We start from the raw sequence: 24,645 nt of genomic DNA on the forward strand, positions 1-24,645 counted from the left end.
CCCCATTCTGCCCTTGACTTGCGGGATCACTGAGAAGGGAGTGGGGAGGAGGGATGCAGAAATGCTTCGCCTGCAGGAACAGAGATTGTGAGGCCCCTGCGCGCCCTGTGCTCCACCCTCGCTGAGGCCTCAGAATCATCACAGCCCAGATTCTGTTGTTACGGGCGGAGAAGTCGCCTCCAGCCTGCTCACCTCTCTTCTTTCCGCACTTCCTGCGAGTTTAGTTGGGAAGATAAGGAACAGAAGAGGAAATCAGATCTTAGATCCTGTAATATACATTCAAAGTCAAATTTGCAATGTCAAAATGAAGTCTGAGGACAGAGGTGTTCAGTTATCCTCAGGGCTCTGATCCACCGTCACGTGGCGATCCAAAGGCCTTTGCTGCGGCAGGAAGCTGCATTCGCTCTTCACTTCACGGTGAGGCCGCTGGTGTAGAGGACCGGCTCCCAAGGTGAACTGCAGGGACTCGTGGTCAGCAGTGCTCACACGGAGTGCCGACATTCAGCAAAATGTCTTCAGAGAGGAGACGTAATAACCAACCTTATCTTCCAAATCAAACACTAGTGCACACAGGCACATTTGTTGATGAAGAGGTATAAATGAGAAGGCAATGAAGGTGTTTTATATGAAGGCCCGATAACGGGGGGTGGGTGCATAGGTTAATTTGGGAGGGTCCTCAGACACTTGACGTGTGGTCGTGGTCAGGAGTTACGGGCTAATTCCGACCGCAGAGCCGAGCACCTGTGAGCCTCTGTTTGGTCCTTGCCACCTCTGGCCAGCCCTGAACTTGATGGAGTCCCAGGTGCACCTCCTACCTTGGCGGCGGTTTCTAGCAGCAGCCTCCTTGCCCCCTGGTCCTGGGAGAGACGGCCTCTTGGCCATTGCGTGGCTGCCGGCTCTCGAGTGGAGCCTGAGGCTGTGCCGCCCACATTTATAAATAACCCCCCTCTCTCCCTAGATCATCTCTGAAAGTGGTGAAGGCAGCAGCCCAGGTCTTGAATACATTGTGGCAGTATCGGGACCTCCGGAGCATTTATAAAAAGGTAACTTCACAGGAATAGCTCTGGCCTAATGAGCATTCCTCAGAGCATACCGTCATAATCATTTATTATAATGAAATGTCATTATTCATTTTGAGAGGTTTCTTTTTCTTTTTTAACTCCACAGGATGGGTGGAATCAGAATCATTTTCTCACACCTGTGTCAACGTTAGAGCGAGACCGATTCAAATCACATCCTTCCTTGTCTACCACCAACCAACAGATGTCACCCGTCATTCAGTCAGGTCAGTGGGTACACTCCCCTCCTTGGTGAGAGCATTTGTGTGACAGGACACTGTTTCTCATTCGGAGAAGATGGAGCATACGCTGATTAAGCCTGTCACCTCCAAACACGGAGGAAAGGAGAGTTTGCTCTTCAAGCTGAAAGCCTTCTTTGCGAATTACATGCTATTCTCAACAGCAGAACCACTCTCCTTCCAATTTAAAAGTTTTGCAAGTTTACACCAACTACGGTGCATAAAAGTATCCCAGGGTCCTCGATAGCATCTGTTCCCCTAAGATTCTGCTTCACTGGGTTTGCAAAGGGCCCTGGAACCCTGCATTTAATAAGCTAGCCCGGTGATGCGGATACAGGAGAGCGAGGAACACACTTTGAGAACCCCGGGTTGTGCCTGAAAATGGCTGCCCTTGTCTGCCTGCAGCCCGTAAGTCTGAAATCTCTTCAAACTGATTTTTTTGTTTCCTTAGTGAAAGCGCTTAGAAAGAGTCCTTTAGACACGAATTTTAAACTCACAGCCTGGGAGAGCCATGATCTCCACGTGCACCTTACTCCTCACCAGTTACACCCCCATCTCTGGCTGCATCCCAGATGCATCCACGGCTGATGGAAACAGGCCCTGTGGGTGGCTTTACAGGAATTCCCTTTGATTTGTAAGTTGGGAGTCTTGTTGGCAGCCACACTGCCTACTTATTGGTGGTGTTTAATTTGGTAGAAAGAGTTTTGAAACTCAGGCTAGTTTTGGCTTTTTTTTTTTTTTTTTTTAAGAACAGAATATTACTACCAAGTTGATTCAGTCCTATAAATTTAATTCTTAACTAAATGAACCAGGAAAAGTAACAGATATCTTTTTTTAATCTGGCTTTAAATCTCCCATTCTGACATATAAATATTGTCTGTTATGTTCAACTGTGCTCCTGCTGGCAGTCTTATTTCTCATGCAGACAAATGTGACCCAAAAGGCTAATATACAACTGGTGGTTCTTGTCACATAATTGGATGTCTCCACTTGCACCAGGAATTTTTTAAAATTATCTCTGCCTACTGCATATGGTATATATTTATATCTTAGTTTTTAAACTATGAGTTGTTTTCTTCAAAGAGACCTCTGCTTGGTTTTTGACACAGTCTTGCTGGGTTCCCAGGTGTAGCCTGAGGCCCTCTTGTTTTATAAAGATGCTCGAGGTTCTTTAGGGAACTCAGGAAGAGGGGTGCCAGGGGAAGCAGGAGAGCTGGCTGCTTAACAAAAGGCACATGTACAGGCGAAAGAATAATTTCAGACAAATTAGGACATAGTCACTAAGCAGTGAACTTGTTTTGAGGGCCTCTTAAATATACACACTGGACAGTGCTGACGAGCCTTGTCCAAGTTCCTAGGTCCCTCTCTGGATTCCATTTGAAGGTAGGATATAATTCACACTTGTTTCTCCAGTTGTCCCGAGGGCTGATCATCCATCCCTCGGCGCTAGTATGGTTATCTGCCTTTGGGCACATCTCATGTCTTGCTGATGTAATTATGGGAGGCAGGCGGGGATGTCCTCTCTCTAGAAGGGACAGGAGAGAGTAGGCAGGATGAGCACACAGACACTGCCCATGCACGCTCACTGTGTGTCCGTGAAGTGACTTTCTAGGGAAAAAATTTTGATGTCAGTTTTCCTCTGAAAGCATCAATGCATGCAAAACCACTGGTGGCCGGGGCTGCTGCTTTCAAGTGGATCCAATGAATAAGTGACCACTCTTAATTATAAGATACTTCAGTGCAAGCAAGATGATTTTTTTAATAAGAAAAAGATGTGCACTGTTTTCCTTCTGTGCAAAAATGTCCAATAGGAGACCCACGGGTAGATACGTCATTACGGAATGCTTGGCTCCAGCTGGGATAAAAAAAACCGGGCCTTTGTAAAGCTGAGCTTCTCAGCACCATGAGCTTCTTGATCAACAGGGCTTACTGAGTTTATAAATTTCCCTGAGAGCTGATCACCATAAAAAGAATTACAAATTTTATGGGCTGGGCACTCTTACTCAGGCACATTTAGAGATGCAGATATTTTTGAAATCATCAGAAATCAAAACATGCCATAAAACATCTATTTACTGAAGAGCTATACATAAAGGATAATAGGTGGGTGTGTTACAAGCAACAACTGAAATCATCAAGCAGCGAATGTAACTCTTGGATGACTGGGAAGTTATCACCACTCACTCAGCTTCGAAGGCCCGAGCAGGGCATTGACATGCACCCTCTCAGTGGAGAAACTGCACGATCCCTGCAGCACACTGGCTCTCCAGCAAGCTCGGGGGTGGACAGCGCTGGTCCTCCCAGTGGCCCGCCTGCAGGTCACCTTCCAGGGACCCAGGGCTGGCTGCCCTACAACGCACAGCACCTCTGAGAGCTGACTTCAGTGCCAGCCAGGTGCTGCTTCTAATTACTGACCTTTGTTTTTCCAGAGAGAACTTTCTAGAGACACTGACAGTCTGATTTCTCTTTCTTCTCCTCTCTCTCTCCCTCCTCCTCTTGCCTCTCCCTTCAGTCGGCAGCACCTCTTCCTCACCAGCACTGTTAGGAATCAGAGACCCTCGCTCTGAATACGATAGGACCCAGCCACCTATGCAGTATTACAGTAGCCAAGGGGATGCCACACATAGAGGCCTGTACCCTGGTAAGACGCCAGTCGGGTGTGTGATAGAGTATCTCGAAAAGCCGCGTGTCCCCAGGCACTTGGCCAGTGGCCTGGGAGGTAACCTCTGCCTGCATTGAGATGGTCCCCCAGCAGCAAACCATGGTCCAGTCTCTCCTCCTGCTTCAGGGGCTGTTGCCTTTTCCACTTGTTTTAAGTAAAACAAGCGAAGGTAGTGGTCTAGTGACCACAATAAAAAGAGCACTGTATCCAAAAGAGAAAGCATCTCCGGCTGCCCTGCATCGCAGGCCCCTTGTCCTGCCTCCTTCCCACTTCCCTGTGTGTTCCAGGGTTCCAGGACCCTGAGCTCCGCGACACTGGGGCAGGGCCACGTCTCCTGGACTGACTCATAAATTCAAACCTGCAGATGCAGATCAATTCCATTTACATTTTCGTGGGAAAAGAGTTTGAATGCATAACAAAATATATAATGTGATTCTCCTCAGAGTGATTATTTTTTAAGAATAACAGAAAGGATGTTGCACAGTATTACTATTTTTATGTCCTATTCAGAAAGCCGTGCATATAATTTCTTTAAAGAGTGCCAACCTGAAGGGTTACCAAGATTTCATATTGTCTCCATTCTCAACTATCTTGCAAATTAGAACTACTCTAGAGGTTTCAAATAAGGCAGTGTGAGCTACCAAAGAAAGCGGGGGGGAAAAAACCCTTTCTCAAAAAAAAAACCAAAAAACTATTCATTAAAAATAAATAAATAAAAGCTGGTAGCAATTTAACAACTGCTGGGGGAGCAATCTCAGTTGTGCTGTTGTCTTTAAAATTGTGATTTCAAAGGACTGTTTACTAATCGACTATTGTTACTATGGCAATTAATAGCTCAGAAAATTGCAGATGCTACATTTCAAACACCAAGCTCTTTGCAGAGGAAATGCACACACCAGCTGAAGTGCATTGTTGCTTCAGGTTTGCAGCAGCCTGCTTTATTTTAAAATCGCCTCCTTAGCATGCGCGCCCTTCTGTACCTTCTTTGCTTGCTTCAATAAACTAATTTGCCTCAAATATGTTTCATTTTCCTCATTAAAAAAAAATAAAAATCTGTGCTAGCCTTAACAATACGAGAAGCGTAACCAATGACCTCATCGGGAGTCTACAGCTCTCTGATTACCAGTTCTTTCTGTTTTAAAACGTACTTAGCTGTGGCGGACACAAGACTGTGCCTCCAGGGGGCCGGCCTGTTAGAACACACCTGTGCCTGCTCTTTCCAGGACCTGGGATTTTGAATCGAAGCGGTCCTGAGGGCATGGAGCTTGTTCTACTGTGTTTCCCTCCCCCACCACCGGACCCAATGCTCTAGCTCAGAGCCCCGGAAAAGCCAATGTTCCTCGGCTCAGGGAGCACGTCTGCTGTTCAGAGCCAGCCAGGGAGATCGTCACAGGTGGGGAGAGCTCCCCGCAGTGACCAGAGGTTGAGAAGGAACCCTCTTTGGATGAGCTGTGCATTGGCATTGCTTTTTGGTGAAACACAGCCTCTTTCTGCCATGTTCACGAGCCCTAAGAGCCCTGGGGAAGCAGCAGGCAGGCTTGAGCCAGGGCACCCCGGCTGCTGGCTGTCCGGGGCTACACTGGCACCGGGGAAGGCAGGGCCTGTCGGGGACGCCACCAGCCCTAGAGCAGGGAGTCCACACAACCTAGTGGGCCAGAGTGATGAGCACTCGTTTTAATTTCGTACAATATTTTCTTACAGGCTCCAGCAAACCTTCACCAATTTACATCAGTTCCTATTCCTCACCAGCAAGAGAACAAAATAGACGGCTACAGGTGAATTTGCAATATCATTTTTACAGAAGGCCGATTAGCAGGGATCAACACAGTAAGGGGTCTGCGCCGGTTGACTTCCCTGAGGCTGGGCGCACACAGCAGGGGCTGTGCAGCTTTCCCTGGGGACCTCGGCTCCTCGGAAGCACATCCGTGATTTAAGCAAATCAGTTCCCCAGTAGCCTTATGTCTTTGCGTATCTGAATTGGTACCACCATGCCCCGGGTGGGAACCAGCTGAGAAGTCTTTAACTCCTGTTCTTTGCCCAACAATTTCCTTTTCCCACTCTTTTTTTTTTTTCCCCTGTTAATCTCTAAAATCTCTTCCATCCTGTGGGTGGGGCAAGGTTGCTAAGCACACTTCATTCTCTCATCTCATTGTTCTCTTTTTTTGTACATACACCTCCTTCTCCATCTTCATGACTCCCTCCCCGCCAAGACTCCATGGTTTGAAAACACTTTGGGTCCACAGACAGATCTCTACTAGCCGCAGAGCTCAGGCCCCTGCAGGGGTGAACTCCACTCTCAGGGGTGAACTCCACTCTCCATCAGAATGGGGACTAGTGATTGTAACATACAATCTCTGCTTTCATGAGGGGCCTAAAATTCATTTTGGTCCTTCCTGATGCCATGTCCACCTGGGCCATCTGATCTCTCCTCTTATCTCCCATCAACACGTGAGCAATGGGGGGTTTCCCACACATGCCTGTATCCTGCCCTGCAGATAAGGATGCTCTTAGACCTCCCTCCACATCATCTTTTCTCTGTAGATGGAAGAAGAAGAACCTCCCAAGTTACTCATAATCTCTGTTAGGAGAAATAGGAGTTATGATTCTGAGGCTAAGTTAAAAAGCAAATTTAGCTCTGAAATCCTTATAATATTAGAACGCATTTAGTTCCAGAACATGGTGCTGATACCTACGTGATAAATTTGTTCCATCTTGCTCAGAGGGGGATTTGGGCATGATCAGAAGGACAGGTAGACGTGAGCGCCATTAGAGTTTTTCTCCAAACATATCTGAAGCAATTAATGTGAGGTCAGGTATAAGACAACACAAAAGGAAGTGAGGGCAGGGTGTGGATGCCCACCTGTGTCTCACCTTGCTTCCTTACAGATGGAGACATTAGCAGTCCCAGCTTGGGGAAGTCTTTTCCTTTAGAATTGTATTTGCTCACGTCTCTCTTCTAATGTTACTACTCTCCTGCCTGGAGATTGCGTATTCCTTTAAAAGCACAGCACAGTTTCCAAAGTGTGACTGCTGTTCACCAAACTGCATGTTTCTTTTAAAATTAAGGGATGGACTCAATCTTCATGTCTGAGGTAAATGTTTTACAAGATGGTTCTGCAATTATGCAACAAGCCCGAAAATCCAACCTTTAACTAAGTACATGATGTGCTAAGGGTTCCCCTGTGTCAAAGCAAAAATCAAGGCCATCCTTTCATGGGGCTCCCCCAAGTCACAGGCTCCTCCACAACAGAGCACAGAACTCGGCCTCTGGTAAGGAGGGAGGTAGCCAGGGGCTATCTTGGATTCTCCCGAGGCGCTGACTTCTAGAGGCCATAGGACAGGACTTGAGCAAACTGCCAGCCCACCGGTGAACACAGTATAAAATCCTTACAGTCCACTAGTAAACGTGCAGTGTGCACCAGAAGCAACTTCCAACCATAAATTCACAAACACTGAATATTGCTTTAAAAATATGAAGCAGGAAGCCCACGTTAATTTTCCCTAAACATGTACTTCCCAAAATTGCCTTGATTTATTTGCTTTTTCATTTTGTCAACAGCATCAACAGCTATATTATAGTCAAGATGACTCCAACAGAAAGAACTTTGATGCATACAGATTGTATTTGCAGTCTCCTCATAGCTATGAAGATCCTTATTTTGATGACCGAGTTCACTTTCCAGCTTCTACTGATTATTCAACACAGTATGGACTGAAATCAACCACGAATTACGTAGACTTTTATTCCACCAAACGACCTTCTTACAGAGCAGAACAGTACCCAGGGTCTCCAGACTCGTGGGTGTAGCACCGTGATGCTCTGGAGAGGAACTCTTTCTTTCTAACCTTGTTTGGATTGAGATGAGAAGTCCATCTTGCTGATTTGCTGATGAAAAGTGAAAGTGACATGGAAGGAACGAGTGAAGAGCATTTTTTTTTTCTTTTTTGAGGAATTATCAGGGAAGTGAGGCAGCCTTCGGGAGAGAGGACTTTCTAAGCTCTACTTAGGTGTTAGATCTAATTACTTGTAGATTCTATAGTCTGGTGAAGGTGTGGGTGGATGTGATGAGAGGTTTGAGAAATGGGTGAAATGAGATGGGGGATGTGTAGGTCAAATCAAATTAAAGATGATTTTTTTAATGTGAATAAGTTATGTTCTGATAGTTTGTACAGAAAAAAAATAATAAAATGGATGCCCTTCATGTTTTATTGCTATTACTAAATGTCAAGATTGTATGCTATTATGTCTTGTAAATTTCTTTTGTTGGTGTAAATATGCAAATGCCACATTGGTTAAGTGCCATCATTTGTAACACAGTGTGTCATTTGAAAAGAGATCTGAAGAAACTGACAGCTTAAAAAACAAATGGGAAACCCAAGGAATTGTTAGCAGTTAAAAACAAACTACAACATCCTTTGTTTTCAAAATGAATAGTGTACCTTTGAAGCACAAAGTCCAGTCTGGTATAGCAGCGCCGTGCCCATTCCCTGCCTCTTTCATAGGACACTTCACTGCCATTTTCTATGCACATGAAAGAAAAATAAATGTGGAAATTTCATCCTTGGAAATTTGTTCCCTGTTTTTTTGCGTTTTTTTTTGCGTTTGTTTTTTTTTTTCTGTGCATGACACAGAAAAGCAGATTAATAAATGCGAATCTCATTGCATGTAGGAAACAGCTTAAATATATCCAACTATTTTGGACTTTTCTTAGTTCTATACAGTTAATACACTTTGTGAGATGAACTATACCAAAGAATGAAGCTGTGAACTTTCCTCCTCTTTACCTTAGTATTTTTATTTCTTGGAATCTGTTTTGAATCTAATGGCCATTACCATTTTATCGTGTTTTTTCCAGACTGCTATATATATTTAACACCACTTTTCACTGAAGAGAAATTATATCTGGCAGCCTGGCCCTAACGAAATTGACAGACTCCTTTTGGCACCATTTTAAGGACTCCATAACGACCTAAGAACAGTGATTGGGCACTTATTGGTTGGCACCAATGGAATAAACCAAAACAAATTCTAAACAGTTATCTTGCTGAGTAATTCCATGAGACAGAATAATTCCTGGCTTCGAGACAGGCTGCGGAAGCCCCAACGTGCATGGCAGGCAGGGGTCCTGGTAATACCAAGCTGTGTCACTTCTGAGCTTTTCTCCCTCCTTGGAGAGAAGAGCCACCCGCCCCGGGAGGCCCAAAGTCAGGTATCCCCAGGTCATGTGGTTTCCACCCTGGACCTTACATGGGAAACCACCCATATGTCAAGTCAAACCCAGAGGTGTCCACTTAGCTCAGTATATCCTGCAAATGTGATACAAACCCTAGACAAAAATGTGTGTGCTTACATGTGTGAGTACACAGAAACAGTCCCAAGGGAAAAGAGCTTTCCCTTGCTGAATGGACTGCAGCCCAAGATTAGGCTCCAAAGTGAAATGGAAATACAAGTATAAGAGGACGATCCGTGCGGTCTGCCAATAGGGAACCTTTCGGATGTGCAGGCTTTCGAAAATGACACCTGAGCCAGTTCCCACAACCAGATTGCCCTGCTGCCCCGGCCTCACAAGCCCTAGAAACAGCCCTCTAGATGGTAGAGGCTGCCAGATTTCCCCCAAGGAATTGGCATCAGGACTTTGGAGATGTCTGTTACCCCTTTGAGTTCTGAATCCCTGACTTCCCTGAGTCTGATTTTTGTGCATCTGGGTTAAAGGCCCCCCCCGGGGAGTCAGGAATACAAGGGAATCTGCAGATGGCCTGAGCTAGTTGACAGTGACTGTTGCTTTTAGTGACCTCATTAGCCTTTTGGGGTAACTTAGTGGACCCAGGACCCTATCTGACAGGCAGCATTTCAAAAACGGATGCAAATTTAGATTGCAAAGAACTCAGGCCTCCAGGCAGACCTCGTCATGGGGCCAGAAAGAAGCCTGTGGGTGAGGACTGGGCAGAAGATCAGATGGCCTCTCAGGCTCCTCCCTTGCAACTGGTGAAAACCTGCAGATGGGGCCTGAAAGACACAAAACCGCATCATGGATCAAGGAGCTGAGCCCACTCGCCCTCCAAGGCATAGGAATGAAACTCTACTAAAGCAAAGTTGACTTTCTGTTGCTACCCGAAAATGTCACCAAGTAGCCTGCAGAATTCAGCCCTCACGAAGAGGACTGTGCTCCCACTCAGCCAGGGTCATCGTACTTCCATCCCATCCTGGAGAGTCAAGGCTGAACTGAGCCAGTGTTGGTCAGCTAGACCAGTGTGTCTCCACCCTGACCGCACATCGGAACCACCTGGGCAGCTTTCACAACTAGGAGGGCCCCACCCTGACCAGTGGAAACCCCAGGAGGTAGGGGTCCAGGCATCAGTGTTTTTGAGACGCTCCCTGGCCGATGGCAACGTGCAGTCAAGGTGAGAGGCCACTTGGCCTGCACGCCATTCCTTCCCCTCACCACCTTCCTGCCCTGTGACCTGAAAATGTAGTGATGGGAGTTTGGGGTGTGGAGTTGTTTGCCTGGAAGAGAGTGATAAAGATTTGTAGTGTTAAAATTGAGATCTTAAACTTAGGATGTCAGAAGTGCGGTTTTTCTTCTTGCCAGAGTATATATCTTTTGCCCATACATACTTTTTAAAAAGTTATGAAAGCCCATGGGTGTTTCATGGGTGTCAGAAATGATGACCTCACATAACTCTTCCAGTCATCAATCCCTGGCCAGTGTTTGGTTATCCACACTATTGCTGATTCTTGCAGCAAAATACCACTAGTTCACTTTATCTAGCACCCAAGATGTGCTACTAGTATCACAGACATCATTCAACCCTCACAGCAAACGTACGAAACCTGTACTAATAGCCCAACAGCAGATCCTGAAGCAAACTTGGAGAGTAACTTGCTAAAGGTGACACAGTGAGTGGCCAAGGCAAGGTCAGTTAGCACCACATCTACCTTAACTATAATGCCAGTGTTTTTAAAATTCAGTGATTTAAGTTTCAACTGAACTGTTTTCCTGAAAATTTTTCATCAGTCTTAAATCTGCCAAAGATAAAGGAAAAACTATCATCACTTGCCATAAATAAAAGGCAACCATAGAAATGAACATTTAACTATTAAACATACAAACATCTGCGTACCACCAAAATTCACTGTCTACCACCACTGGTGTTACATGAACCTCAGTTTTGGAAATGTGGGTCCTGATTGTTCTGACATGATGATTTAGATTGGGCTAATTCCCCTTAAAAGAACCTTGTAAACCACGTCTGTGAACAAAGGCCTGTTAAAATCTGCCACTGGGCAACCCTCTCATTTTGGAGCCTCAGGAATACCTTTGGAGGAACACATGTCTAAATCCACTGCATGGTGGTTTTACTTCCATAATCAGAGCAGATTATAAGGAAAAAAATGTTTGCAAATTTGGTCGTTGCTGCTCACTGTGATTTTCAAAAAAAAATTTTATAACAGCATTATTCATAATAGCCAAAAACTGGAAACAACCCAAATTGCCAACAGGAAAGTAGATAAACAAATTGGAGTACACTCATGTAATGGAATACTAGTCAGCAATAAGAAAGAATGAGCCACAGATACTCAGAATAACATGGGTGAATCTCAAAAACATGCTCAAAAGGAACCAGACACAAAAGAGTATACATACTGAATGGTTCTGTTTTAAGAACAGGCAAAACTCATCTATGTTGATAGAAATCAGAACCATTGTTGCCTATTGAGGTACCAATACCTAAAGGGGTATTGACTAGAGAACTTTAGGAGATGATGTAAAGGCTCTATGTCTTGCTTGGGGGTGGCTCTTACACAGGTGTATACCTTTAGCAAAACTTGTCAAAATGTAGACATGAGATTTTACATTTCATCATATGTAAAATTTACTCCAATAAAAAAAATTAGCACTGCAAAAGTCACTGAAGAAATGAGTGTTGACATTGTCTGAGACCTAGTTTTATAACCTGGAATCAAAGTTATTATTACTAGTCTCCCAAGTTGAGAAAAATCCAGTTTATAAATTTCAAACCTTATTTAAAAAAATCCACTTAACAGTGGTTCTCACACAAAAGATTTTAGCACAAAATTCTTTGTCGTTATATACACCAGTCTGTTTAAAAGCTGACAGCTTACTAAAGTTAAACAGAATTCTAGAAAATTTGTATTTGAAAAGCACTGTATGGGAGAGTCCTTTTGAATGAGCTATGACTGGACAGATTTATGTGTGTGTTGACAAGAAAGTAAGTTAAAAAGTAAAACTCAGGCTCATGTTTAAACATGTTGCCAAGAGAGAGAAGCGTGTCACCCCTTTTATCTAATGATCCAAAGAGATGTGTAAACAAACACCTCACCCACCTGGGTGCTACCCGAGCTACCGGGAAGGAGTGTGGGAAGGAAGCCCTTTCAGCAAAGTACCAGAGAGGTGTTAGCAGAAAAACAAACAGGTCAATGAAATCAGAGGTAGAGCCGCTAATGGGATTTTTTTTTTTTTAACTCTACAAATGTAGGGCGGACTGAATTCAAAGAGGATCTTTGCTGTAGGTCAAGGAAATCCTTGCTGGAGAGGAAGCAAACAGTCTTAATTAGTGTGCAACTGGGGAGGGAGTTGAAGGAGAACAAAGGATGCAAAGCATGTTGGGGGATTCCATAGGGAGCTTCCATCCTGATAGAGAGCTGCCCTCTGCTGACCTATCCAGGAGCTGGACTGGGCCTCAGAGACCGTGTGCAGCCCCGGGCTGCCACCCATACAGAAAAGCTTCTCAGCCAGTGCTTGTCAGTTCTGCCTCGCCTGTAGAGATCCCGACTTTGACTCCAGCCTTACTCACCCTTATGAGAGCAGTTCGCTGTTAGTCATCTGTGCGGTGGCTTGACTTGGCTCGCCATCTTAATGAATGCACTTATTCAGGACGATCTTTCAAGGCTGCAGACACAAAAAAGGAAATTATTAGCAACCAAATTATGGCTTTAATTGTGTCTGTGTTAGTGCCTTTCCCTGTTTTTATGTCAGCAGCTTCACTGGAAGCAGCTGGCATGTCCCCTAAGTGGCTGTTTTTGCCCAATGCCATTGCCTAATTCTAACTTGAAATCACTAAAAAGCATTCTGTGCGTTCCTAATCGTTTGCATGAGCAGTCACTAGCTCTTTCATGACTAAAGCCCCATCCAATGGTTGGGAGAATTTTGATAAAGACTTCATGACACAAGGGGCTATTTCACCCTCCATTCATGCCCCAGTGATCCCAGAGCTGACCAGAGCTGCATAATCTTGTAAAGTAAATCAAACACAACTTGTCCTGGGTCAGAGGTGTAATTCTGAGATCAGTGGGAAAATATCCAGTTCTTCCTTCAGAAAGCTCCTGTAACTGTTCATTTGCTTCCCAAAAGGCAACACCCCTCAAATTTGCCTTTATTTGCTGGTGATGAAATACAACATGTTTGGCTCCAATTCCTTGATGAGCTGCCGTCTGCTGAGTACTAACCTGATTAAATGACTTCCAGGGTCTCTCTTCAAGGTTCTGCAGAGTCAGTTGCCGTCCCATCCTAATCCTAAGGAACTCTCTTTTCCTTTTCAGGTGTGAGAATAAGTACTGGTGTGCCCAGCTTCCTGGGGGACTAGAGGAAAGGATTCAACCCAGATGGGCTCCAGGTTGGAGATGACCATAACAGGAGGGGATCTGGTGGCCACTATTGAAATGGTTGTGCAATGAGGAATGCATTTCAAGCCTTTACAAACTGTTTTGTGAAGACAAACCAGAAAGCACCATCTATAGCTGAATGACAAAAATATTTACATATCTACCGACATCGCTGCAATCATGGCTGGCCTCGGTGACCAGAAGTCTCCTTTTTGTCTCTAAACTGTGATCTAAAGATAACGGTGTGTTTATTTTGCAATAATCAGTTTGCAAATAATTAGGTGCCTTTTTTCACTTTTATTGCATGTGTCCTACTTTTGAATCGCTTCTTTGATAATTAACACTTCTGTGGAGAAAAGCTATCAGGAAAGGTGAGGTGGTACTGAAAATCATCAAGCCTGTCACTTTATAACATCTTAATTAGAGAAAAGCTGGCCTAACACCACCTGGAACTACTAATATTATCCTTTGATGCCATATCACTAGGTTGTGGTAGTGACATATCATCACAGAGGAATTATATTTGGCTGATAATAACAAAATCCTCCAAAGTTGTGGCTTCAGCAAGATGAGTTATAGAAGGTCTTGGATTTTTTTCTCCCTCACATGCTGAAATTAACGAAGAAAGGCAGACCAGTGCTGCTATGGTGGTTCTACAATGTCCTCAGACAGGCTCCATCCTAATCTCTGGTTATGGCTCTCATCCTCATGGCTTCCCATCTGGCTGCTGGAGCTCCAGTCATCACATCCTCATTCCTCAACAAAGAGAGGCCCTCATTCCTCAACTCAATTGTCAGGGAATGTAGAACCTGCCAATTGAGTCAGCCTCTTAAAAGAGCTTTTCTAGACTCCACCTCATATATCTCATTGGAAGAGTAGTTTAACCTGGACTCATTGCTGCCTCTGCTCACATAGGGGTTCAGTTAGAAAGGAAAATGAGGGTATGGATAAGGCAAAGGCTCTGTAAGTCTCTGCCCAAGATACAGATGATGTTATGAGGTGATCTGTATACCTCCATTACAGTACTTGGGTTCGTATGAATGTAGGCTGCAAGCAAGGGATCCATGCTGTATTAATTCTGTGCTTGAGCAGAAGCCGCAGTACTCATCCCTCCCTAGACATGAAAGATAAAGCTGGATAAAATTTCTCAAGCTCGGGCTGTCCTAGAAGCAAGACTCCCCAGCAGGTCAGTTTTAATTTACTGCCCCATCTCACAGCTTAGATGTTAACCATAGAAAGCCAGTTTCCATCAGTAATCTATGGTCAGAAAGCCCACCCTCTGGTGACTTCAAATCTCTGAAGGGCAGAGCCACAAGAGTCCTCAGAAGAGCCTCGGGAGTCAAGGGAAGGGACTCTGGGCCCCTCTCCTCATTGCATCAAAAGCAGCCCACCATGCGCAGTTTTCTATCTCATGTCCATGTAAGATTTTTTTTTTTTTAGCAAAATTTCTACAGCTGGAAGCAAAAGTAATGCCAGCCATTGTACAGCCAACATCTGACCTCGCGAGCAGCTCCCTGAAGACCTGTGTGTGCTCCTGACGGGCAAGGCTGGTGGAGTCACAGCAGCGGCAGCCTCCCACAGCCACCCACTCACTTCAACTCACCACGCATCCCCTACAGTGTCCTAGGCACAGTGGGAAACACAGAAGCTGCGGAGGCTGCCGTCACCCCAAGCACTTGCAGCCCCTGAGCCCATGAGAACAGACAGCGGCCATTAAGTCAGCTGTCAAGGTAAACCTCATAGAGCAAGAGGAGCTCAACTCCAGGTTAATGAACTTCAAGTTAATTCTAAGCAAAGGCACCAGAAAACAGATGAGAATGGCATGGGCTAAGGAGAAGACCAGCTGAACCCCGGGACAGGGAGAAGTTCAAGTGGAAAAGGCAAAAAGAAGCAACAGAGTTTCTCTCACTGGTTTGGGTGAGAACAAACCTCCAAATAAACCCTTCCCTGAGTGTTTACTAGGATATTGGGTGTCAAGGGCTGTGCTAAGTGCTTCACCCGCATTAGCCCAGTTAATCTTACAAAAGCCCTAAAATAATGTGCAAGAGAAAACTGTGCTCAAACAAGAAACATGAGTAGCTCGAGGTCACATCAATCAGAGATCTGTTGAATTCTAGACCCTCACCAGTCCTTTTGGGTCTGCCCCAGGAAGCAGAAGGGCAGTCACCTCCAGCCTTCACATAATCTAGGTTTATGCTAAAGTAAACCCATGAGGCAGCCCCTCTCCCAGCCAGGAATCCCCTCCAGCTTCCTAATCCGCTCAATTAGGCTCAAAGAATGCAAGCTAGTTTTAATGTTTGCCTTAGCAAAGATAGCTAGGAAAATACTTTATTGGCTCAAATCAAAGTGGATGTTTTGAAAACTATAGGAAACTACAAAGTGGCCTGTTCACAAACTATGCTCTGAGTTTTGGCAGATCTGCAGCAAAAGACCTCAAGAAATAAAACAAATGCAAGAGGGCACCTTACCAGCTCCGCCAGCCTACTGCCACCAGCCCAGCCTGCAGGGGCAACTCAGCTGGGAATGTTTGAGGCCTGGGCAGGGGGAGGGGGCAGGGGGCCCTGCTGTGCAGCCTGGGAAAGGGGCTTGGGGCCGCTCAGCCTGAGAAGGGCCCTACCCCCTCCCCTGGCTTTTGTGGAGAAAGACCACACCCTGACGGCTGACTCACAGCTCTGCAAGTCTAAAAAGGGAACTATGGCCATTCTGGAAGATGCTGAAAGAAACCTTTCCTCTCTTTCTTCGCTCTTCTCTCATTCTGTACTCTTCACCCTTCTTCAAGGGCAGTGGAGGGACCACCTGATGCGCCTAGGAAAATCCAAGGTAAGCTCAGGGGCTCAGCGGCCTGGGATGAACTTTGGCCAGAGCGTCCAGCCTCCCCGCTCTGTGGGTGGGACCACCCGGCAGCTCTGCGCTCAGGAACCCCCCCAAAGTCCTGGTTGGATGAGTTCCGTTCACCCAGATTGCTGTACAAGCCTGCTTTTCACTCTGGTTCAGGCTATAGGTCCTAAATCCACTTCCCAAATGAGAACACTGACCGCCATTTGAAAACACGTGACACCTGTGTGTGTCCCTCCATGGTTCTGACCGCAGAGAGGGGAGGAGTGCGGCTTTATCACACAGAGACCAAACTGAATTTCGAGATGGGAGCCAGGGCCGCCTCCCTGGGAAAAGATAAGGAGTTTGTCTTGGGTGCCTGGGGAACAGACACCATACGCCGAGGGCGGGAGCCCGCCTTGCTGACCCTGGGAACACGGCTGTCCTTTTGGAGAACACGGCTGAGGTTGAAGCTGGATTTGCCACCTCTCCCCTCACGTCCCCACGTGGAATTTAAGACAGTCAAGTTCATGGTGCCGGTCTGAGCTGACCTACCCACCCCAGTCAGAGGCCGAAAGGAGGCTAAAGAAATAGGAGTGGAGGCCCTGTGCTTCCTCTTTCAGAGGCCGAAAGGAGGCTAAAGAAACAGGAGTGGAGGCCCTGTGCTTCCTCTCAACACCAGGGAGGGCCGTCCCCTCAGTCTGGTGCCTGCACCCCTACCCCCAGTCCCACCGCAGGCACCGTAGCCGTGCTGTGTCTCAGGCACTGAGCAAAGCGCTTTGCCTGGATTGTCTCGCTGGGAGGTTGTGAGGAAAGGGCCACTGTGACCACATGTTACAGATGAAGAAGCCCTGCCTAAGGAGGTTAAGAAACACATGCCAAGTGACAGGAGCAGACTGTTTGCCTCCAAAACCACCTCCCTAAAGGAACGTCAGGCTCTCACCTATCAGATGAGTGACTGCCCCTCTGCTGGGAGAGAAAGGAAGAGGGGACAGGAGCTCTCCCAGCAGCCATGGCTCTCTCATCCTTTGTGGGCCTGGGTGGAAACTCCATTCCCCCTTCCTGTTCAGTGACTGGGCGGGTAAGGCGAGTCAGACCTGCCCTCTCTTCCCATCTCTCACTGTGTCACTGTACCCCCTGGGGTTTCTGCTCGCCCATCCCCAGTATTCCATATTCCCCACGAGCTCTAGAAAGCCTCCCTTTCTGCGTCTCCCCCTAGGCCTGCCCTGGGTTTCCAAGCACCTCTCTATCCAACCCAATGCAGTAAATGTTTTCCAGCCCACGCCATCCCCAACCAGACCCACACCTGCTCACCTGGAGTGAGCGTGCAGACAGCCTTAACCTCCCTCACGGGACCAAGCGCGTGGGATACTATGCAGCTCTCAGCACTCGAGACACAACTTCATCCTTTTGCTGAGTAAAGGAGTTTCCCATGTTCCTTGGGAGATTAGTTCCACAAGCTGTGCCTAAGAAGAGGTTGATGCTCAGGTTAGTCTGGAAGATGGAGCATCGTATCCCTCCTGTAGAGATTCACAACACTGTTAATGTTCATTTTGGGGGCTCTGAGAAAACTTGCAGTAAATACTGAATTCAGAAGTCCAGTAGTTAAATTTATTTGACCCAAGAACATTTTGTTTTGGGTAGTGGGCCCCTTTTTTAGAAAACAGTGTTCAGTGGAACACACTTCATGCAATATGAGAATAGATAAAATTATTTTTCTTCAACCATAGTGATCTCAGGGGCTGCAAGGTGATGTCGCCTGAAGGGGGATGTTAGTTCCCTGGCTAGGAATCAAAGCCGGGCCTCAGTGGTGAAAGTGCCGAATCCTAGCCGCTACAGCACAAGGGCCAGCAGGCTTGAAACAGGACCTCGGTCCTCATCGTCTTTGGAGAAAGAATTCAGCAAAGAAACAAAAGGTAGTGAAGCAGGTAAAGCATTTATTAGAAGAAAACTACGTGCAGAAAACACATGGGTGGGCTCAGAGGGACAGTCGCGCTTTTGGGGGTGGCTTAAATTGCTTGTTGGGGGGCAGGTTTGGGGTTCCCTCTGGCCAGTCATCTTGCTTCATTTGGCTTCAGGCCCATGTTCGGTCTGACTCGGGGCCCTGCCTGATGTGCACACGCATCTCTTAGCCAGGATGGATTCCAGCATGAGGGTCTCTGGGAGGGTGGCAGGACATGTTATGGGCTGGTGCCCCCTCCCTTTTTTAACCCCTGAGGAACCTTTTTGCATATATGTAGTCGGGAAGGACTCCTTGACCTCAAGAATGAAAAGTGTGGGCATCTATCTTTTTACTCAAGCAGAGCTCAGGTCCTCCCTGCTCCTGCCTTTAAGTGCCAGCAGGAGACAAGCTCCAGCTGCTCAGCCAGGGGGCCCATCTGCCTCCTGCCTCAATAGTTGACGGGTTTTTTTTTTTTCCTTACATAGTCTATACTTTTATAATTAAAATATATCTTCAAAGGCTATAAGTTCCCCTTAAATTCAAGATAGCCTAATTAAGATCTGAACCTATTTATGTGGAGATAGGGAGTAGGCATATAACATGGCCCAGAGGTACTGATACTAAGTAACATGAGGGTCTTCTGTTTCCTCGATAATATCAGTAGTTCTCAAACGTTTTGGTCTCAAGACCCCTTTACATCATTAAAAAATATTGATAACCCCAGATAACTTTCATTTATGTGGGTTGTGTCTATTAATATTTATGATATTAGAAACTAAAATTCAGAAGTGTTTAAAATATTTTAACATTTCATTAAAAAATAAATCGATGACATGCTAACATAAATTACACATTTTAGAAAACATGACTATCATTCTTCAGAACAACAACAACAAATCAGTAAGAAGAATGACACATTTTTGCAAATCTCTTTAATGTCTGGCTTAAGAGAAGACGGCTGTGTTTTACCTGCTTCTACATACAGTCTGTTCTGACGTCACACATCATGTGGTCTTCATAATGTGCCACTGTACACTGGTGATAGCATACGGGTGAAAAGGGAAAATGACATATTAGTACTATGTAGGTCATTGTTTTGACCTTGTGGACCCCCTGAAAGGGTCTTTAGGACCCCAGGGTCCCTGGACCACACTTGGAGAACTGCTGCTTCAGATGCTCAGCCCAGTTCCTTCTCTACACATACCTGAGACGGGTGGGGGGCTGGACGCATCTCCTTGCTCCTAAGATGAGTACATCCATTGCCAAGGCATCCACCTCTCAGGGGACTCCAGTGCTCTGGGCTCACTGATGCTCCTTCCTCTCCCCTTCCCACTATTTTTCACCAGGGTTGCTTTTCACGGGGAGCCCAGTAGAGGAAGGGTCGTTTTGCATGTTCTTGACAGAGGTTTTTAAAGAGTTTTGATGTATAGAATTTCATTAAAACCATAAGGACCCCAAGGTAGCCATTGTCCAAACAGATCCTGCCTTCATTCGTAAGCCACCCAATTCCTGCAAGAATGGAGTTAAGCTTTATCTATAACCCATGCCCTGTTCTCCTGCAGGGTTTGAGTGGGTCTGTGATGTAAGTGAGCCAAGAAGAGCTATCTTTTCTTCTTCTTCACGCATGGGAGGAGCATGAAACAGTGTTTCATCTTGGCCCTGGGAGATTGGAAGCCCAGACACAAAGGAGAACAGAGGGAAGGACAGATCCCAGCTTTGGTAGATCTGAGCATAAAGACCACATGCTGCGCCCACGTGGAGCCCCTCCCTTGGGCCAGCTCCTTAAGATTGAGTGAGACATGGCTCTAGATGAAGAGGACCTGGGTGCCTCCTTGTTCTGTAGTGTCCCCAGGTGAATACTTAGAAACAGCTAACCACTTTTCTGCCTTGGGCCAAAAGGAGAGGAGATGAAATCCTAAGGATCCTGCTTGGTACCAGGGCAATAGCTACACCCCTCTTCCCTGAGCAAGAACCTGTGGTTAGGAGGCTCAGGTTAGAAGTTCTGATTTTGGAGTTGGGTGGATAGAACATAGTCTCAGCTCACCCACTCACTGGCAGGGTGACCTCCAGCAAAGCCCAAGTCTCAGTTTTATCATCTGTAAAATGAGTTATTGTAGGATTTGCTGAGTTAGTGCATGTAAGCACTGAGCACAGTATCTGGCCTACAAAAAGTGCTCAGTAAATGCTAGCTGTTAGTTTATATTCTAGCTCACTTTCTAACAGGATTAGAGGAACGGGAAGTGCAGGCCCACCCTTAAACATCTGCAGAGCACAGTAGATATGTAAATTTATAGAGAGAGAGATTTAAAAGATAAAAATCTGTTAATATGGTTATATAAAATATTTCATATATTTATCTCGTGTTTCTTCATAACAAAATTTTTAAAGCATGTCTAAAGGTATGGTTTTTACATGATTAAAAGTTTGCAGCATATCAAAGATGACTGAGTTTAATTATTATTGCACACAGATATCTGGGGACCAGTATTATTTGGATGAATAATAAATACAAACATAATTCATTATTATGTTTTTTTCACAAAATACTTTCTTGCCTTCACCTTTGGCAAAGGTCTTGTCAGTGGGTTTTCCTCGTTTACCGTATGTGTTAGCGTCCTAGGACTGCCGTAACAAAATAACCACAAACTGGGTAGCTTTAAACAACAAAAATTTATTCTCTCCGTTCGAGAGGCTAGAAGTCCAAAATGAAGATGTTGGCAGGGCCGTGCTCCCTCCAAAGCCTCTAGGGGAGGGTCCTTTCTTGTCTCTTCCAGCTTCTCGTGGCCCCGGGTGTTTCTTGCCTTGTGGCAACGGAACTCAATCTCTATCTCCATCTTCACATTGTCTGCTTCCTAGTGTGTCCCTTTGTGTTTTGTCCACTTTTTATAAGGACCCCTGTCACTGGATTTAAGACAAACCCTAAATCCAGGATGATTTTTATCTCCAGATCCTCAGCTAATTGCATCTGCAAAAACCCCATTTACAAATTCACATTCTGAGATGTGAATTTGAGATGGGGGGATGCTATTCAATCCAATACACCCTAAAAAGGAATGACTTTTTAGCTGAGAGTAGCGGCAGTTGATGTTTTAGAAAACAGAAAGCCATGGATACTCATCCTTACCTCCTAAATATCCAAGCTGCAGCTGCAGAGAAGTGAAAATAAAGCAGGCAAATCTGGCAATACCCAGCCATCTATTACAAATTTTAGACATTGAAAAGGTAAGTCCGTCCTCTTCTGTGTGTTCCTCCTGCCCAAAGCCTTGCTTTTTTCCCCTACATAAAAATGAACAGAAAATAGCACAGAAAAAAATGAAGTCCATAGGAACTGTATGGAGTCCGTGGCTTTGGTGGCAGTTTTCAAGCGTGGTCACAAATTCTTCGGCATTCCTCCCTTTGAAAGGTCCTTGTCTTGGGCCATTCGGGCTGCTATCACAAAATAGCATAGACTGGGTGACTTAAAAGAAATATATTTCTTATAGTTCTAGCTAAGAAGTCCAAGATCCAGGCACCAGCAGACTTGGTGACTGACGAGGGCCCCTTTCCTGGTTTATGAATGGCTGTCTTTTTGCTGTGTCCTCACATGGCAGAAGCGGCAAGGGAGTTCTCTGGGGTCTCTTTTATAAGGACACTAATCCCATTCGTGAGAATTCTGCCCTCATAACCTGATCACCTCCCAAAGGCCCCATCTCCAAATGTCAGCATATTGGGGATAAGGTTTCAACATATGAATTCGGGGGGGAAACAAACATTCAGTCTGAAGCAGTCCCCTTCCCTTGAATCTGGGTGAGTTTGTGTCAGCTTCATCCAATAGAGCAGGGCGAAAAGTTAAACGGCACAGCTAGTGAAGCCTGACCTGGGAGCCAGTCCAGTCTGAATCTATGTCCCTTGCTCCTAGCCTCTACGCTGTCTTCCTTGGATCACAGCATATCTGGAGTGGTTACCTACACACTCTTTAGGCAAATAAAATTTTCTGGAAGTTTGTGTTCTTGAGAAAACTAAATTAGAGCACTGTTGAAAATGGTACGGCATCTCAGGAAGGATTAATGGAATCAAAACATCCCTGGGGATGTTTTGCCCCAAGATGGCACAACCAGTGTTCATTTGGCTTCTTTGTGTGGGTGTTTTCTTTTTAAGTTCACAGCAGATATTCTCGACAATGAGAGACTTTGCAAGGGGAGGGGTCATGTTTTCCAAGTATAAGCCCTGGGGTTTTCTCCTCATATCCCCTAAGAATAGTTTGTCCAAAATGAAAATAAAAGTAACTTGTTTACCATGTAACTTGTAGAGAGTTGAAGAAACAACTTTATATTAATTTATTTTAAACAACCCTTTAGACTTTCAGTTTTTGGGTCTAGCAAGTAAAGAGCTTGGAAGTCATCACTCCATTCTAACAACAAATAAAATGCTGAAAATCAACAACGCTTCTTAGATCCACCAGAGAATTGAGGTCACAGAGAATACCACTCCCCTTAGAGCTGGAGAAACAGAGGTAGATTCAGAGAATCACAACTTAGAGCAGAAAACTCTATGGGAAGAAGTGCTAGGGTAGGAAAACCTAAGCTGTAATTAACAAATTGGTGGAGGCTCAATAGTTTCATCAGTCTCAACTCTGAGAGTTAAAAACTCCACCGGGCCCCCGTCTTGGGTGGGGGCAGGGCACACTTGTCAGTTCTACCTCCAGAGCCCTACCAGGTTCTCACGAGGAAGACGGGAGAAAAATCCCCTCATGCTTCCAGCAGGAGGGGAAAGATAATCATTTTGAAATAATGCCGGAACATTCTGTTCTTCTTAACAAGGCCTGCCCTCAAGAGAAACTATCTTACCAGAACCTTTCCTATTGAGGTTTTAACAGAACCTAACTGGAGCCTGGGGGAAGAGGAGTACCCAACTCCACCCCTTCAACTTCCTGTCCCACCTAAGGCAAGGGTGGGGGCAGGGAGCAGGAGCTCAGTAAAAGTCTGAGACCTAATCACAGGATCATAGAATACTTCCTCCCCCTGTATGCCTTACCACTACACTACAGGCCATTGACCTCAGTTTATTTTACCCAGTGTATCGTGTCTAGCTTTCAACAAAATTTAAAGGATGTATGACAAGGCAGAAAATACAATTTGAAGAGAGAGCAAGTATCAATATTAGAACCAGATTCAGATACGGCAGGAATGTTGTTTATATCAAGTGTTGAGAGAGGGGAGTTAAGGTCTCCAACTGTAATTATGGATTTGTCTGTTTCTCCTTCCTGTTCTGTTGGGTTTCATTTACTTCACATATTTTGCAACTCTCTGTTGGGTGGATATACCTTGAGCATTGCTAAATTGTTTTCTTGGTGAATTGACACTTTTATCATGATAGAATGCCTCTGGTATTTTCCTTTGCTCTGACATCTGCTTTAATATTAATATAGCCACTCCTGCTTTCCTTTGCATAATATATCCTTTTTTATTCTTCCACCTTTTTTTTATCCACTTTTAAGTATACATTTCAGTGGCATTAAGACCATTTGCAATGTTGTACAACCATCACCACTACCCATATCCAGAACTTTTTCATGTTCCCAAACTAAAATTTCATACCCATTAAACCAGCTCCCCATTCTTCTCTCCCCTGGAAACCACCATTCTACTTTCCACCTCTATGAATTTGACTACTTTAGGTACCTTATGTGACTGCAAAATAAGCCAGTCACATGTTTTTTTGTGACTGGCTTATTTCACTTGGCATAATGTGTTTACAATTCACCCAATCAGCAAGTGTCAGAATTTCCTTATTTTTTAAGGCCAAATAATATTGTCTGTGTATACTACATTTTGTTTATACATTCATCCATTGGTGAACACTTGGGTGGCTTCCACCTTTTGGCTATTGTGAATAATGCTGCTGTAAACATGGATGTACAAATAGCTGTTCAAATCTCCACTTTCGTTTCCTTTAGGAATATGCCCAGAAGTGGTAATAGTAATTCTATGTTAAATTTTTTGAGGAACCACCATACTGTTTTCCATGTGACTGTACCATTTTATAGTCCTGTCAGCAATGCTTGTTATTTTTTCTACATGCTCACCAATGCTTGTTATTTTCTGTTTTATTTTTTAAATGATAGCCATACTAATGGTGTGAAGTGGTTTTATCCTTTTACTTTTAACTTGCCTCTATCACTATATTGTACTTGAAGTGAGTTTCTCATAGACAGCATATAGTTAGGTCATGTTTTTTGATCCACTTGGCCAATCCCTTTTAATTGGTGTTTTTAGACCATTTACAGTTAAAGTAATTATTAACATCTTAAGGCTCAAGTCTGCCAT

General features: G+C 45.1%; 1 protein-coding gene across 20 annotated transcripts in view; it reads left to right on the forward strand.

Moving 5' to 3' along the window:
- Positions 1-8,530, forward strand: part of PKP4 (plakophilin 4) — a 236,260-nt gene extending 227,730 nt beyond the window's left edge. For 14 of the 20 annotated variants that reach the window (XM_057747065.1, XM_057747064.1, XM_057747070.1 and 11 more), the window contains 5 exons: positions 959-1,043; positions 1,168-1,285; positions 3,810-3,938; positions 5,661-5,734; positions 7,519-8,521. In XM_057747065.1, the coding sequence (XP_057603048.1) occupies positions 959-1,043; positions 1,168-1,285; positions 3,810-3,938; positions 5,661-5,734; positions 7,519-7,767 (655 nt within the window). In that variant the 3' untranslated portion in view covers positions 7,768-8,521. Of the gene's footprint in view, positions 1-958; positions 1,044-1,167; positions 1,286-3,809; positions 3,939-5,182; positions 5,353-5,660; positions 5,735-7,518 lie in introns of all 20 variants that reach the window. The other 6 variants (XM_057747077.1, XM_057747078.1, XM_057747079.1 and 3 more) reach the window with 4 other exon arrangements.
- The last annotated feature ends 16,115 nt before the right edge of the window (positions 8,531-24,645 follow it).

Source organism: Hippopotamus amphibius, chromosome 8, assembly GCF_030028045.1.
Source record: "Hippopotamus amphibius kiboko isolate mHipAmp2 chromosome 8, mHipAmp2.hap2, whole genome shotgun sequence".
Lineage (NCBI taxonomy): Eukaryota > Metazoa > Chordata > Mammalia > Artiodactyla > Hippopotamidae > Hippopotamus > Hippopotamus amphibius.